We start from the raw sequence: 16,789 nt of genomic DNA, 5'->3' as shown, positions 1-16,789 counted from the left end.
AAGTGGCTGAGAGAGTAGATGACATACAAATAATTTGTTTGTTTCATACTCTGGGATTGTATCTCCTATACAATCTACTATGCTGCTTTGCTATATATTTTTTCTTTTTTAGAAATAACGCAGTTATAACAACTGTAGAATTTGGTTGTTTTCCTTTGGGATTTATGCATTTCGATTTGAACAATGATGAAATTGGAATGTCATGAAATGTAGATAAAGATTCATATAAGTTTTCTAAGCATAGAATTTATGAAACCTCCTACATGTGTGCATGAGCAGGAGCGCGAATCTATTTAAGAAATCTCGGAGAATATCAAGGCTCATTCAAATACCCTTGAGACTTTCCGGGAGGATCACTCTGGCCAAGCTGCATCAATTGAAGAGAGGGCACCGGATACCTTCCAGAACCCGTATGCAGTAGGCTGTTTTTTCTCACAATTTGTCATTATGATGATGAGGATTAATGTACTTATCACTCATGATTATCTTCATGAAGTGGATATACTTTGTGCCTGATATGTAAGAAAAGTAACTGAGATTGGCAATTTATCCAACTGGTTTAGTATATGTGTGCATTTGCAATTCAGTTCATGACTTTGGTGATTAATATGTAGGATTATGAACAAAGTGGATCTACACCCGAAAAGACTGAGCCAGAAGCTCCAAGCAAGGGCACGATCGAGTCATTTAGAGCCATGCCTATGGAAGCTCTTGTTGAGGAATTCCGGGAAAACCATTCATACGAATGATTTGCCAGATAGCACTTCGGTCTATAGATAATAAGGTTGTTTCTGTTTCAAGCATCTCCTGTCGTAAACCTTAACGAAAAAACAAACATCCAACTCTAATCCAATAAGGAAAACAGCTCCAAATAGGCCTTGGGTTATCTTCATGCAACCGTCCGGATTGCTATATATAGATAACCCAAGGCCTATTTATCCCAAAGTATTTCCCGATCTTTTTTCAATCTAGTTCCTTCCCCTTGATACATTCTCTGCAGGCTCTAATGGATACTATGTTCAATAAAAAGTTGGGTCTGGTTTTCGTCTTTGCTGCTTCTGTTTTTCTGGTCATAAACAACAATGGAGTTGAGGCCTCACACAACATATACTCCAGGCTTCAGAATGCTGCTGCCGTTGAGGTGAAGCAACTCCATAGAACTGGGTATCACTTTCAACCTCCCAAGCACTGGATTAACGGTAAGTACGATACGAATACGCACTGTGTTTTATATAAATTCTATCATCCCTTTAACTATTGATTATTAATGTTACACTCACTGACTTTAATCTTGTGTTTTTTTCCATGCCGGCCAATATTCTGATAATTACCAACAGACCCAAATGGTGAGTACTCTTTTCCCGACATTGAATTCATGTAAATTTGGAAAATTAGTGCTTAATTATTATAACAAATTGAAGACTTTTTGCCTCTCTTTTTTTTTTTTTTTTTTCTTTCCAAAATCTAGAAATATAACCCTCAAATTAATTTCTCTTTTGCAAATTTACAGCACCCATGTATTTCAATGGTATCTACCACTTGTTCTACCAGTACAACCCCAAAGGGGCAGTGTGGGGCAACATTGTGTGGGCTCACTCAGTATCTAAAGATCTCATCAACTGGGAAGCCCTCCCCCCAGCCATATACCCTTCCAAACCCTTTGACATAAACGGCACTTGGTCCGGCTCCGCCACCATTCTCCCAGGCAACAAGCCCATCATCCTCTACACAGGACTCGACGCGGACAAGCGTCAGATCCAAAACTACGCCGTTCCTGCCAATTACTCCGACCCATTCCTTCGGGAATGGATCAAACCCGATGACAACCCCCTAGTTGTCCCTAGCCAGGAGATGAACTCGAGCCAATTTCGTGACCCAACAACTGCATGGTGGCATAATGGTCATTGGAGGATTTTGGTGGGTGGCAAGAGAAAGCATAGAGGGATGGCTTGGTTGTATAGAAGTATTGATTTCAAGTACTGGGTGAAGGCCAAGCACCCTCTTCACTCTGCTCCCGAAACTGGCATGTGGGAGTGCCCCGACTTTTTTCCTTTGGCATTGAATGGGAGGAGTGGAGTGGACACATCAAAAGTTGGTGAGGATGTGAAACATATTTTGAAGGTGAGCCTTGATGAGACTAGGTATGAGTACTATACACTTGGAAAATATTTTCCTGAGAAAGATAGGTACGTGCCTGATAATACTTCGGTGGATGGTCGAGCTGGGTTGCGATTGGATTATGGAAACTTTTATGCTTCCAAGACTTTCTTTGATCCTTCAAAGAATATGAGGATTTTGTGGGGCTGGGCTAACGAGTCAGATGCTGCTGACGATGATAAAGCTAAGGGATGGGCTGGAGTTCAGGTACATGATTGCTAACTTTTTATTTTGTATTTTTTTTCATTCGATTAAGGACATGTTTCGGGATTGAGATTGAGTTGGATTATGAGGTAAAATTGGATTGGAGCGGATAACACTAATCCAATGATACGTTGGATTGAAGTGTGTTATTTACATGGCCTAACAGGATTTGACATAATCTCATCCAAGTGAAAACAAACTCTTTGGCGGGATTCATAATCCAATTAGATTTGGGCTCAGTAGTATTAGACATAATCAAGACCACTAAACATCTTACTAGGATTGTGAATTGTTTCCAATCATATAATCCAACTCACCAACTGATCCCATAGTTTTATTTCTCCTTACTTTGTATAGCAATTATATATGTGCACTGCCATATATACTAAGATAGCTTCATTTTTTGGATTGTTATAATTTTGTAGACAATTCCAAGGGTGGTGTGGCTAAGCCCCGATGCTAAACAAGTGGTGCAATGGCCTATCAAAGAATTAGAAACTTTGAGGGGGCAAAAGGTGGACATCAACAATCAAAATGTGGAACAGGGACAGCATGTTGAAGTAAAAGGAATAACTGCTGCTCAGGCCGACGTTGAAGTTACCTTCTCCTTTGGGAGTTTGGAAAAAGCCGAGGAGTTTGATCCTAACTGGGCCAACCTTGATGCCCAAACCGTCTGCAGCCTAAGGCGTTCGGACGTTCCAGGTGGCATCGGTCCATTCGGGCTCTTGACACTGGCTTCTCAAAACCTGGAGGAGTTTACTCCTGTCTTCTTTAGAGTTTTTAAAACTAAAGAGAATAAGCATAAGGTTCTCATGTGCTCTGACGCAAAAAGGTTTGTCTTTGTCTTACTCTTCTTAATTTATTATCGAAAAATGATAGTAGTTTACAGTATCTGATACATTGTTGATATTTGATAACATCGATCTACTTCCATTTTTTTGTACTCACCGCGGGGAACTATTCCTTTACATTCGTTAACCCTTAATTTTATTGGATGTAACAGTTCTTCATTGAGGCCGTTTAATGAAAAGTTGTATAGACCATCATTTGCTGGCTTTGTGGATGTAGATTTATCTGCTGATAAGAAGATTTCACTCAGGAGTTTGGTACGAAGACTTAATCCCTTCACTTCCTTTCTCAATTGGTAACTCATTTATATTATTAATTCCTTAATTAATAACTAATAACTATTTTCGTTTTTAAAAAAAAAAAAAAAAACTGCAGATTGATCATTCGGTTGTTGAAAGTTTCGGAGCTGGAGGAAAAACATGCATCACCTCAAGGGTTTATCCCACACTAGCCGTTAACGATGCTGCTCACTTGTTCATCTTCAACAATGGAACTGAGCCTGTTACAGTCCAGACCCTCACCGCATGGAGTATGAATGCTCCTCAACAGATGAACCAAAACTTAGAATTCTGAGCATATATAATAGAACGTTTAGGATACAACAAATTCATGCTTGGTTAAATTAATCATGTACTTATTGTAAACATTTATTCATTAGTGAAGTTGATTTTCAAATCAAAGAAAGAAAAAGGAGAAGGAATTAATGCATATTAAGGCACAAAATATGTGTCTTTAAACTCCTTATTGTGAATTCATGTTTGCCTCCTTGCTCAAAACAGAGGCCCAACAGCAACAGCAACAACACACGTACCCTGGAACCCACAATATTCCCCTGTCGCATAACTTGGCTCATTTTCGTCGTGAGAAAGAGTGTGCCCACAGACGGTGTCGTTTGTCATAGTCTCATAGGACAACAATATCCTGTTGTAAATCCATGATAAGATGGATGCCCACCATATACGGTATACCCATCATACCTACATACACAATGTAATACCTATCTCTTCCACTATACCTTTGTGATGCGATTGAAACCTACCACTTATGTAGTAAACTACGTATTTTCTATGCCTATAAATAGGCACCAAAGATGAATGAAAAACACACAAGACTAGATGAGTGGAAAGTCATGGTTGAACTCATGGTTATCCAACATATTTATTTTTCGGTGAACAGTTAATCAAACATAATTATAAGGCTAATGTATGAAAATTATATTGGCAGCTCTTTTGCTTTGAGCTCTTCAAGTACAATAGTTATGGGGAATTATTTTGGCATTCAAGTATTGTTTTTTTTTTTTGGGGGGTGCAAAAGGCGTCAATATATTATTGAATAGGAAGTAACCGAAAAAAAAGAAATTAAGATTTAGAGAAATAGATGAGTCTCTTTACACATAAAGGTTCGATTGTTTAACTTACAAAGTACCCTATTCTACTCCGTATAGCGCTAAGAATGAGCACATTCTTAGTGTTTTTTTGTAATTATTAAGTCTTCATTATCCATATAACTGGTAGAGATTGAAATGTGTGAACAAATATATTAATTTTAAATTACTCCCAATATTGAAATACTTTTTGTGATTGTGAATGGGCGCACGTTTTCAACAACAAAAAAACGTCTACATGATCATCATTTATTGACACCAAGAATAATTTGACAAAATCGAAATAAAATACAAACGAGTTAGAATTTTCGTGGAGAAAATATGACGTTTTTACTGAAACAAGTATAACGTGCATGATGGGGATGATGACACATGCATGGATGTGCATTCTTTACCCTCTTTTTTCCAACTCCATGAAAAAGGAAATGAACGCGGTGGGTAAACTTGAAACTTCAACGATATAAAAATAAATAAATAAAAGAAAAATTAACACTTTTCCTTTCCTATATATATAACATAGAAGAAATATATTTGCAATTCTGTCGAAAACTAGTCCTAGTGAGAAAATGGCAGCCAGTGTTGATGCAAGTTCAAGCTCATATGATCGCATGAAGGAAGTGAAGGAATTTGACGAGTCAAAGATGGGAGTCAAAGGCCTCTCCGATTCCGGCATCACTTCCATTCCTCAAATTTTTGTCCACGACCCTCAAACCCTATCCGACCTCAAACCCTCCTCCAAGCCAACTGCTGCTGTCATACCCACCATCGACCTCTCCCACATCACCTCCCCTGCCCACCGCCCCAATATCGTTGACCAGGTCAAAGCCGCCGCGAAAACCTTTGGCTTCTTCCAGGTCACCAACCACGGGGTGCCCGTCTCGGTCCTAGACAAGACAGTCAACGCGGTCAAAGCTTTCCACGAGCAGCCCCATGAGGTGAAAGCCGAGTACTACAAGCGAGATGAAGGAAAGGGAGTTATGTATGCCAGCAACAACGACTTGTACCGTACAACCGCCGCCAGCTGGCACGACTCGCTGCAGATGTGGATGGGGCCGGAGCCGCCCAACGTGGAGGAGATCCCGGAGGTGTGCAGGGAAGAGTTGGCTGCATGGGATTTGCATGCAACAAAGGTGGCTGATGACGTTATGGAGCTGCTCTCGGAAGGGTTAGGGTTGGAGCGTGGGAGGTTTAAGGAGCTGACGTTTTCGGATTCAAGGGTGCTTGTGGGGCACTGCTATCCTTACTGTCCTCAGCCTGATCTGACGGTAGGGATTAAGGCGCATACGGATCCCGGGATCGTGACGGTTCTGTTGCAAAACCATGTGCCGGGGTTGCAGGTTAGGCATGAGAATGAGTGGTTGGATGTGAAGCCTGTGCCTGGTGGTTTGATCATTAACGTTGGAGATTTTCTTCAGGTAAATTCAACTCCGAATCTAATATTTTGATTGATAATCTAACAATATAACATGTAAAACTCTAATACACCGATGGTGGCGGCATGCCGATCTAGTGTGGGTTTATAATCTGGTTGGATTCGATAGATTTGCATCGTCATTTCGTACTTACGGTATAGGATACACACCATAACTTTTTTTTCTTCCTGTGTTTTCCTTTTTTGAAAATAATTTGATATGCAAGTTAGGTGGAGGATCGATAGCCGCCATTACAGAATGATAACAAGCGGTCTCTTTCTTATTAAAAGTAATAATAATAAATGTTTAAACTTTTGTTTTGTTTTGTTATTTCAATAAAGCATAAAGGTAGGTGAAGCTGAAGGGAAGGGAATATCTTGAGACCAAATCTTACCTTGTTAAAATAATAAGTAAAATGAGAGTCTGTGTTTGTGGTGAGGCTGCAGATAATCTCAAATGGGGAGTATAAAAGTGTGCAGCACAGAGTGCTGGCCAACTCCAGGAAGGAATCTCGGATTTCAATTCTGATATTTTTCAACCTAGCCAAATGGAGGGAAGATGGTTACTGTGGCCCTCTTCCAGAGCTTCTGTCACCTCACAACCCGCCAATTTATCGATACTTCACGCCCCAAGAATTCCTTGAAAATTTCTATGGTAAAGGAATAGATACCAAGTCTCTGATTCAGAAAAATCACAATACGAAACTGATATCCATCCATCTGTTTCCATCATGATATTAAACTATTCATTAGTTTCGTGTGCTATGTGTAATTGTAGTGTGGTACCGTAATACAATCACGTGTATAACCATGTATAATTATAGTGTGGTACCGTAATACAATCACGTGTATAACCATGTTATCCCACCATGATTCCATTTCCGTGTAACATGCATTCTACCAATATTAATATACGTATCCTTTATTATTCTATTAACAATATAGCGTTGAGTTTTTTAAATATCTTGGAAGGGCCTGTGCTTTTTCTTCTTGGTATTTTGAGGCCCATCCATTTGCAAGGGTTTAAGATTCTAATAGATCATGCAGATTATGTAACAAAGAAAAAAATTGTGCACTCGAATTTGACGATAAAACATAACAAAATGGAATAGGTAAGGATTGAGGCACCAGGAGACCTCAAACACAACTTACAAGGGTAAAAAGAAAAGGGCGGAATAGCGAGGGAAAAGATGGGTCGGTCTCAGATGTTGGGAGCAGTTGGAACAAGTAAGAAACCAGCTCTTCATCGGTCATACAAATTGAGCAAATGGATTATAATACCACTTAATGACGACTACCAAAGAGAACATTTCCTTCGGTTTTCTCTCTCCCATCAACATAAACCGAAAGGTAAACGTAATTTTCACTACATCTAAACCATCGACCATCCCAAGTCTTAAACACAACTGAATAAAGACTTGACATTTCCTTTTCAATTAGGTAGGTTATTGACTTCGGAAATTTAACAATGTCATAGCTAAAAAAATGAAACTGGCCAGAGGCTTGACAAAGCAAAGGAAAAGAAAAAACCTAGCTGCATTCACATCACACAAAGCACGACCGAAAGGAAAATTCAAGCAGCATCTGGAAACCAGATAACAAGGCAAATATAAACCAAGAGACCAAAATTATCCCAAAATTCATATATCTTAATATAAACTGCACTTGTTTAACTCCAAATACAAAGCAAATGACTTAACCGAATTGCAAAATTCAAACTCCAGTCTAGACAAGGGGAAAAGTACTAGAACAATAGTCTATTTGACCTTCTTCTTTGGCCTCAACTGCAAGAAAACAAAAAAAGACAGCTTCAGTTTATAACAAAAAGAGATCCTAAGCATATCAATCATAAATTTATGCAGTTCTCTGATCAAACTTCAAATGCTAAATAAATAAAAACTAAACATGTCCAAGGAAAGATAAAAGTACCTGGTTGCTGTGGCCACACTTCTTCTTCCTGCAGTTCACTGCCCTTGGATGCAGCCGAGCATAACATCTAAAAAACCAGAAAATATATAAAATTAGATGCGCGGGACAATCATACAACATCAAGTGTTTAAAGACCAATCAGGGAAATATGGAAATAAAATTGGAAGCCACAATACCATACATTGAACATAAGTGCAACACTATAAAGCATTTGATTCAACATGAACCTCTACTCTCTTCATGCGGAAAGTTTTTCACACAATTTGGTTAGCCAAAATCTAGTAAGAAAATTTAACAAGACCGACATTTTTACCCACCCATGATATCAACTTAAAATAATTTATGTCAGCTGTTAAAGTTAAAGAGTGGAATAAACGTTGTAACATGCATAACCTTAATTCATTTCAGCAGAAAAAGGAGGCTAAGTAATTGTCCCAAAAGTTAAGCTCATGAGCAGACGCAACCTTAGGATGATAACCCACCTCACCCACAAGATTAACTCACACAAAATGGATCCAGCCAACAAATCTGACGAGTGGAGGAAGAAATTGGAACCAAATTTACGAATATATTCCTATCCTAAAAAGAAATTAATTAATATCACGAACGGTTAGCTTAAATTGGTTAAGCCAACCTCCTCTGCCCCATTCCCATATCAAATCTCAATTAACTATAGGACCAAAATGCATCAAGTGTTTCACATAGCCATGATATACAGGGTTTACAAAGTAAATATAATAATAACAAAATAATGTCCCACTCATGAAAATCAGCTGCAAGTGATTGAGCCCAGCTGACAAAGTTAAGAGAATGGAAATTTGTATTGGGACAAGTATAACCTCAATTGCACATTATCAGAAAAGGAGGCTAAGTAATTGTCCCATAAGTTTTCTAAATCAAAATTTAGAACTAAATCTATAACAGCCTACAACAAGAAAATCCAAAAAGTTCTCAGTAATCACATCATTTGCACATAAACAAACAGATTGAGGTGAAAAATAACATTACTTTCTGCAAATCATTTTGTCCTGGTTGTACTTGCGAGCCAAAGCCATCAAAGAAGGCTCAATAATACCTCCACGGAGCCTCAGAACAAGATGAAGAGTCGATTCTGAATCAAACAGAGCAACCAAATTAGACTCCATAATAAAAAAATCAAACCAATCAATTCAAAAACCCAGATAAGAAAAAGGAAAACTGACCTTTCTGGATGTTATAGTCAGCCAAGGTGCGGCCATCTTCAAGCTGCTTGCCAGCAAAAATCAAACGCTGCTGGTCTGGTGGAATTCCCTCCTTGTCTTGGATCTTGGCCTTGACATTGTCGATGGTGTCGCTGCTCTCGACCTCGAGAGTGATGGTCTTCCCGGTTAGGGTTTTCACGAAAATCTGCATCTTGCGCTGCCTTCGTCTAAGACTCAGTGAGAGGCGGAAATGGCTTCGCAGGGTTTTATAATCTTTGTTTCTAGGGTTTCATTTCGCTACGAGACAGGGCTTGACCCGAACGGACCCGATGTAGTTGGGCCGGTTGCTTAGAAGCGTAACTAATCTGGATTGAGCCCTATTTTGAGAATTCTACACTTGCACTAGATTTCAACATTTTTCTTTTTCTTCAAGTGTTCAATATTGCTAGTGACACCATTTTATTACACTAAACTTTTGGACAACAATTCATGTAGCAGTTTTTCGTTTGCTATGAGTAAATAAGGTTAACAGTTATTCCTATCATGGTATCCCCCGGACTTTAATGAGCCAACGCGTACAATAAGTTCAGTCCTAGCATACCGAATAATAACTCAGTCACTTTTTCAATTTAATTGAAACAATCCAATCAAGTTCGACACACCAACGTGTAGAGAGAAATGGGAGTATTTAATTTCTCTCTAAACATTACTATTGGACTGAGAAGCTAGTTGTTAGTAATTGCATGTCCTGCTCAACCACGAGGTAGTGAAATTAACACTGCTCGAGTAGAATTTTTGCGTAAGCGTCCCTTTTGCCTTTTGTTCTTTAATCCTCTCAGACGGTAAGGTTTCGTGGGTGTTTAGATTTCATGATTATTTCAGTGGCTATCTATTTTCTAATTAATAGCATCCGATTCAGCCCAATAAGGAACAAAACATAGAATCCAGCATCCGATTAAAAACCTTGAAGAAAACAAGTGAATAACAGCATTTGATGTGTAAAGCTCAAATGATAATTGTCAATGTCAACCAAATCAAATTCTAGTTCTCTTTTCCGGCACAATAATCTAACTAGGTTTAAAACTACATCCGAGCCGATGGCAAGGCTGATAATAATTTTTTTTATCCAAAACAAAAATATCCCAGAAACCACATCGCCAGCTAAAACCACACAATTGTAAGCAATCACAACCTTCTTCCCCTTCTGCCACCCTTTCTACGGGTACTGTCAGTGGGAATTGGAGTCACATCCTCTGCCAAAACAGGAATAAATAAAAAAACATCAAGAACTGCACTCAGGATTGAAAATTACAAAACCAGCATCTCAAATGTTTAACTTAGATGACATTGTTTATGTGTCTACACTACAAACCCAAAGTAATTATCGAATATCAGGCATGAGCTCTAAGTGCTTTACATAGGCTCTATAAAAGCAGCAAAGCCATAAGACCAAATTTGCAGAATTACCAAACATCACTTAGGAGTTCAAAGCATCAGGAGAGGCACAGAACACATTTAAAACCAATAGTGGGAGAAAAGGGTAAAAAAAGATATGGATACATAATAAATTTAGCAAGCCAGACAGAAATAAAACAGCAAAGGAAATTACCAATTCGACCAATTCTCATGCCAGAACGAGCCAGGGCTCTGAGTGCTGATTGGGCACCAGGACCAGGAGTCTTAGTCTTGTTCCCTCCAGTAGCCCGGAGCTTTATATGTAAAGCAGTAATGCCAAGCTCCTACAAAATCAATACTAAGAGTCAAGAAGCAGTTTTCTGCATAATATCAAATTACCATCAACAAGCGGGGTAATGCAGTAGCCAATTGACATAATCATCCACCAAGGCATATAATTCAAAGTATACAACTGAAACCCAATAGACGGAAAACATGCAGACCTTGCACCGTTGAGAAACATCCTGAGCCGCAAGCATGGCTGCATATGGCGATGATTCATCTCTATCAGCTTTCACCTTCATACCACCTGCATTTGGGAAAAAGGTGATAGGGTATTATAGCAACAGCACAGGCACAATCAAAAGAAAATTATCTTCGAAATGCCAGGACTAAATTGCCCGGTTTATGAAGAACATTAACAATGAAGAAAAAAAACAAATACATTAATATTTGAGCACCCATAATTCATACACATCACTAGTTTTGACGACATAGCTCTACAATGAATTATGGGTTGACTAAATTACTGGGGAGAATTCCAACCAAGCAATTCCAAAGCAAAAATACCAAAACATATTTCAATTAACAAAAGAGAAGTTGAATATTATACCAGTAATGCGAACAAGTGTCTCCCTTCCAGACAGGTCAGTTACATGCTGCAATTAGAAAACAAGGAACTTATATATGACTTAAACTACAAGTAATAATGGTTACAAGATTCAAGAAGAATAAGATTGTGCTTACAATGAATGTATCATTAAATGAGGCAAAAATATGAGCAACACCAAAAGCATGCTCTCCATCTCGGAGAGCAGGTCCGAGAGTGACATTTTCCTCCTTGGGCTCCCTGGTCTTCCTTCTCGACTACAAAACCAATTGAAAGAAGAAAAAAAAAAATCAAAACTTTATACAAGTAATTGAATGGTTCTAAGCTTAATCAATAGTAGAAATGATATCGGAAAATGATATTATATACAAGATCAAAATACAAAGTTACTGATAAATCTACTCCTCTGAAAAAATACACTACGAAAGTTTAAACATGTTGTGTTTGGTTGGCGAGAAAACTCGAGAGAAAAAATAAGTGTATGTTCTTTTCATATTTTGCTTCAAATTTCTGGGCAGCCCCATAGAATGTAAATACCATAAAATACTGATGGATCAGGAAGAGAGGAAAATGGGATGAAGCAGATGCAACAGAAAGCAGAGATGAAAAGGAAGTTGCTTACCATGGCTACAAGCAGGCGATTACTTAGAGGTTATTCACAACTGTGGAGCTCAAGCTCAGCGTTTTCAAAACCCTCTGCCTGCCGAGATGAGATGGCTATATCCCTTGTTATAATTTATAGTTAGGGTTTCTCTATGGGTTCTGAAATGACCTGATTACCCTTTTAATTCCTAATTGTATAGTTTCTTTACCAGACTACACCACTTTGTTTTCTTTTTCTTTTCTTTTTTTTTTTAGTGATAAAATAAAATACTACAAAAACCTTTTGAAAAAAAAAAAATTAAGAAACACTAATTTTGTTTTTAATTTTTAACAATATGGTTTGCTTTATAGGATTCAGTTTTTTGTTTCATTAGGTTTGGAGCAGTGGCTATTATAGAATAAAAGTTGTGAAAAATGGCTATTTTAGCACAAACCTCTTCGTTCTTTTGTAGGGTTTGATTTTTTGCTTCATAAGGGTCTGTTTTTGTATCACTGGTTAAATATTTTGCCTCATATGGATTAGGTTTTTGCTTCATTTGGTTTCTTCGTTTTCGGTTTTTTCTTCATGGAGTTTGATTTTTTTCTGCATTAGGTTGAGTTTTTTGCTCGACTTGGTTGGATATTTTGCTTCATAGGGTTTGATTTTTTTTCTTCCTTGATTCTCAATTATTAAATTCTTTCAGAAGAGAGATGATTCAAAGGGGCATATTTATGTACACCAGTTGATATGTACAACACTGTTATTTACTATTTCAAAATCACCTCCAATTTCTTAAACCAACATCTATGTCATGCCGCAACTGCCTCACAATGGAAAACTAGAATACGTTGAAGGCAGGCACCTTTCAATTTGTACTTTGCCGTGTCAAGAAAAGTCAATAGTTGACAACTTCATTCCTTGTCCGCCTCCGCCGGTGTTGTGCGAGGAACAATGTTCATCGATTGGAGTTCCTGGATCAAGAGCTTGCAAGCATAAGGCATCATCGCAGTATAATAAATTTTATCTCCATGTTTCTAAAACCCCTCCATTGTTTTCTGTTTATTTTTTTTTTTCTCATTGAAGTATTTTTTTAAATCAAATTATATTTTATCTCCATAATGTATAAATTTTTTCTTTTCGCTGTCCTTTCCCCTCTATAATATGATGAAGAACCTTCAAATAGTTCATCTTAGGTACTGAAGCAGTTAAGAGCCTTTACTTCAATATGACACTCCATGTCCATATTAGGTTTAGCAAATTGTGTGGAGTTAATAAATAAATCGACAAGCTTTAGTCTAAATGCACTTTTCGTTCCAATGTTGAAAGATGTTTTAAGTTTGAATCTCGCGCTCCAATTAATTAAAAAAAAGAAGTTTTTAGAATGAAGAAGATGCCTCTCAATTAATCAAATTCCCATGTTAGCAACTGGTAGAAAGTTTTATAATGTAGAGCCAGATGAAATCCAAAAACCAGAAAAGATCAGCCAAATGATAAAAATGCTTATTATAAGTGAATAATTGAAATACAAAAGGATATATCTCTAAATGCAAGCATAAATTTTGTAATTCTCAGGTTTGTACATTTAAGGCTAGAGAGTTAGTATCAATATTATTAACACAGCCGCATTCATCCCATGAAGGTGCTGGGTGCCAGCAAAATGGTAAAATCATAAGAAAAAAATCACTAATCCACTATATCTCTTCTGTGGTAGATGACTTTTAAAATCCAACTATGGTTTAAGGTCGAAGGGATGAAATCCTAGGTGCCACAATCTCAAGAAGACCTTTTGGATTGTCCACGTGAACCCAATGGCCTGACTTGGGGAGAACATGAACTGAAAACTTTCCCTCCAATCCATCTCCTTCCCAATTGGCAAGGCTTCCAAGCCGTTGAATCACATCCGGGTCCCAACGATCACTGTTCTCAGCACGCACAACAGCTATCTCCATATCTTTTGGGGGTTGCTCTAACAGATGCCAATAGGACTTCTCCCTAATATTTTGGATTCATAGAAACATGGAAATGTAAGGGGGAGGGAGGGAACAAAAATTATTGTTTATACTTCTAAGAACTGATATGAAAATAATAAGAAATTTACTGGTAAGACTTGAACATCTGGACAACACCATCAAGATTGAACGCCCATGTCTCATGATCTCCCTGTTTTTTGAGGTTGGTGCCTATCCATTCTGACAATGACTTTGAGAACCCAAGTTCAATCATATGATCCACAAGCCACCTGAAGCCAAGAACCAGATCTATCACATAAAAACTTGGAAACATAAACGTTATATGACATATGACATATGACAATCTTTGTAACTCCATCATGCAAACAAGCTTTGACGCAAAAACAACAGTTTCATAATGAGTTCAAAAAGACTCCTGGTCAAGCTTAACCAAAGTAAATCTAAGACGGAACCCAAGACTCTTGCTTGAGTGAAGCAATCTGACGGTATGGACCAATATTATTAAGCAGACTAACTTCTTTGATTAACAGCCTCCACTATATTATAGAGACTTTTGAGCACGAGAATTAAAGCATCAGAATAAATTTAGCAATGTACGAAATGGTGTCAATCTCCAAAGGGGGTAGCATACAAAGAAAGAACTCCTAACTGACACTTATTTTCAGACCCAAAAAAAAAAAAATGACACCTACTTCTGAACCTTTTAACCCATAATAATAGTGGCAGTTAAACACTCCAGCACCCAAGTACACAAATAAGAAACAAATAATTTATCATAAGGAGAAAGAGGTTTTACTTTCGTGATGGAATTGATGAAGGTAAACTCTGCAATGTCTGCAAAACTTTCTCAACTTCACCATCACTGTTTTCACGGATCACTTCTCCTGGAACGGAATCCAATACCCACAGCTGTTCTGGATCACAGAGAAAGTACAAAGAGCACAAAAATATTTTTAAGTGCAAGTGAACTGAGCTTTCAATCACACAGGATCATAAGCTTTTAAATGATTTCTTTGTTTCCTTTTAGCTATAAATTCAAGAGTTAGAATTCACTAGGCAACTGACTAAGCTGGCCCTATTTGACAGCAGGAGTCGTATCAAAATGAAAAACCAATGTGATAGATAATCCTTGCTTTGGTTTCAATTAGAGTTCATTAGACAACACATAGATTATGAAGCAGTACTCGCTCATAAACCAAACACAGGAAACTAAGGCATGATCCATGCAACATTCAACAGAGCTACGCATGATAAGAATTTATAAGTTTACAAGCATTGGTTGGAAAGTTTTCAACATCCACGGTTCAAAAAAAAACGTGGAGAACCAAAAGTGTCGTACCTACTCCCCAACCCACCAAGAAAAAATATGATTTTGATTCACACAATATACCCATATTGTATCAGGGAAGGGCACAACAGCCTACAAGCAAAAAACTTGCCAATTTAGTTCATTTTGCTAGAATGATTAGATTAGATTTTTATTTTATTTTTGTCTGAATGATTAGGTTTTATTATGGTTCTGGTTATTGCAGATGATGAAAGCCTAGAATTTGAATAACTTAAAAATTACGCCAAAATAAAGCAACCTTCAGCAAAGAGAAAGCACAAGTGTTGAAACTACGAGGGCAAAAGTGAAAACCTGCTTGGGCAACTTAGCGGAACCACCATAGTGACCACGAGCACAGCTTTCTGCAAATTGCAGAGCAACCTTACCACCCATGGAGTGGCCAAGAACAACATCCGGCCATGCCCAACCTTGAGACTTAACCAAATGAGCCAAATCTTGGGCCGCATTGACCAAATCATGAGGTGGGTTCAGACCTTCGATCTCAGCTGACCTCCCATGGTTCCTCAAATCCACAAGCACCAATCTCCAACCTACAAAAACACACACAATCAAAGAAACAAATTATCAAAATTTGTGCATTGAACAAAACAGAGGAACCAGTAGAACTTGAGCAGAGAGAGGAAGAGTGACCAGATGGGTCGGAAATATTGGAGAGGAGGGCGCGAGAGAAAGATCTCCAGTTTCTGGCGGAGCCCAGAAGGCCATGGAGGACAAAAGCGGTGGCGCGGCAGGGTTCTGGGTCGGCGGAGTGCCGGAGCTCTTCGTAGGCTAGGGTTTGCAGTGGCCGCCGTGAGATTGTGAATCGGGTCAGGAGGTGGTGAAAACCCGGTTTGTTTCCGAGGGTCCGGGCCATGGTGATGAAAGAGAAAACTGTCCCGTTTCTTTCAGGCTTGAGCAAACTACACATAATAGCTATACTACGTCGTTGCTCCTCTCGCGCGACGCGAGTACTTAACGGAAAGTGTTAATATTAACAAAAAGATTAAAACAAGTTTAAATTGACAGCTGTGGGATTTGAACCCACGCCCTTTCGGACCAGAGCCTAAATCTGGCGCCTTAGACCACTCGGCCAAACTGTCGGTTGATATTAACGTAGACAACTTAAATTATATATACCCTAATCTTGATTTATCTCTGTCTTATATATCCATTTGCTAAAATGATTTGGTTAGGTGGTGCTTAAAGGAAAGAGATGATAGTTCTTTGGAAACTGAACACGTTATGAATGCTTCATCAACTTCAACGGGTTATTGGATCATATAGGAGATACTATTTTTTCTCATACAAACAATCGTGAATCCTATTATCTTTTTGTTCTTTTGAGTGGATTTGGCTCATAGGACAGCCAACAGTGTTGATAATCAAATATGATCCCTCTCACTCATGTCAAATAGCTCTTAGCTCTTGTGTTGATACTCAAAACCTAAAACCGGAGCTTTAAATGACCCTATTTTAATGTTAAAGAAAATTGAGTAGAAGTGAGGTTTCT

At 38.3% G+C, this 16,789-nt stretch overlaps 5 protein-coding genes and 2 non-coding genes across 7 annotated transcripts; 2 read left to right on the top strand and 5 right to left on the bottom strand.

The window, feature by feature from the left end:
• Positions 1-987: 987 nt before the first annotated feature.
• On the top strand, positions 988-3,801 carry LOC117635028 (beta-fructofuranosidase, insoluble isoenzyme 3-like). The gene is made up of 6 exons (XM_034369352.1): positions 988-1,199; positions 1,338-1,346; positions 1,511-2,364; positions 2,787-3,193; positions 3,365-3,467; positions 3,586-3,801. Exons 1-6 carry the CDS (start codon positions 1,007-1,009, stop codon positions 3,781-3,783), a joined length of 1,764 nt encoding a protein of 587 aa, XP_034225243.1. The 5' UTR covers positions 988-1,006; the 3' UTR covers positions 3,784-3,801.
• Positions 3,802-5,140: 1,339 nt separating this feature from the next.
• Positions 5,141-6,885, top strand: LOC117635629 (1-aminocyclopropane-1-carboxylate oxidase homolog 4-like). The gene is made up of 2 exons (XM_034369965.1): positions 5,141-6,009; positions 6,453-6,885. The coding sequence occupies exons 1-2, from the start codon at positions 5,161-5,163 to the stop codon at positions 6,738-6,740; spliced, it is 1,137 nt and encodes a 378-aa protein (XP_034225856.1). The 5' UTR covers positions 5,141-5,160; the 3' UTR covers positions 6,741-6,885.
• A 637-nt stretch (positions 6,886-7,522) lies between these two features.
• On the bottom strand, positions 7,523-9,377 carry LOC117634107 (ubiquitin-60S ribosomal protein L40). Its single transcript, XM_034368029.1, has 4 exons — positions 9,137-9,377; positions 8,943-9,045; positions 7,935-8,001; positions 7,523-7,789 (listed from the first exon to the last, which is right to left on the bottom strand). Exons 1-4 carry the CDS (start codon positions 9,324-9,326, stop codon positions 7,763-7,765), a joined length of 387 nt encoding a protein of 128 aa, XP_034223920.1. The 5' UTR covers positions 9,327-9,377; the 3' UTR covers positions 7,523-7,762.
• LOC117636244 lies at positions 8,684-8,784 on the bottom strand. The gene has a single exon (XR_004587044.1). It is a non-coding gene; the product is annotated as a small nucleolar RNA snoR99 (small nucleolar RNA).
• Positions 9,378-10,043: 666 nt separating the features above from the next.
• On the bottom strand, positions 10,044-12,129 carry LOC117634106 (40S ribosomal protein S14-3). The gene is made up of 6 exons (XM_034368028.1): positions 12,022-12,129; positions 11,537-11,656; positions 11,403-11,448; positions 11,014-11,099; positions 10,725-10,854; positions 10,044-10,368 (listed from the first exon to the last, which is right to left on the bottom strand). The coding sequence occupies exons 1-6, from the start codon at positions 12,022-12,024 to the stop codon at positions 10,301-10,303; spliced, it is 453 nt and encodes a 150-aa protein (XP_034223919.1). The 5' UTR covers positions 12,025-12,129; the 3' UTR covers positions 10,044-10,300.
• A 1,341-nt stretch (positions 12,130-13,470) lies between these two features.
• On the bottom strand, positions 13,471-16,213 carry LOC117634359 (protein ABHD11-like). Its single transcript, XM_034368435.1, has 5 exons — positions 15,931-16,213; positions 15,592-15,830; positions 14,749-14,861; positions 14,081-14,221; positions 13,471-13,974 (listed from the first exon to the last, which is right to left on the bottom strand). Exons 1-5 carry the CDS (start codon positions 16,205-16,207, stop codon positions 13,719-13,721), a joined length of 1,026 nt encoding a protein of 341 aa, XP_034224326.1. The 5' UTR covers positions 16,208-16,213; the 3' UTR covers positions 13,471-13,718.
• An 86-nt stretch (positions 16,214-16,299) lies between these two features.
• Positions 16,300-16,379, bottom strand: TRNAL-UAG. Its single transcript has one exon. It is a non-coding gene; the product is annotated as a tRNA-Leu (tRNA).
• Positions 16,380-16,789: the final 410 nt, after the last annotated feature.

This window comes from Prunus dulcis, chromosome 7 (genome assembly GCF_902201215.1).
Source record: "Prunus dulcis chromosome 7, ALMONDv2, whole genome shotgun sequence".
Taxonomy (NCBI): domain Eukaryota; kingdom Viridiplantae; phylum Streptophyta; class Magnoliopsida; order Rosales; family Rosaceae; genus Prunus; species Prunus dulcis.
This window is presented reverse-complemented; position numbering and strand designations above follow the sequence as displayed.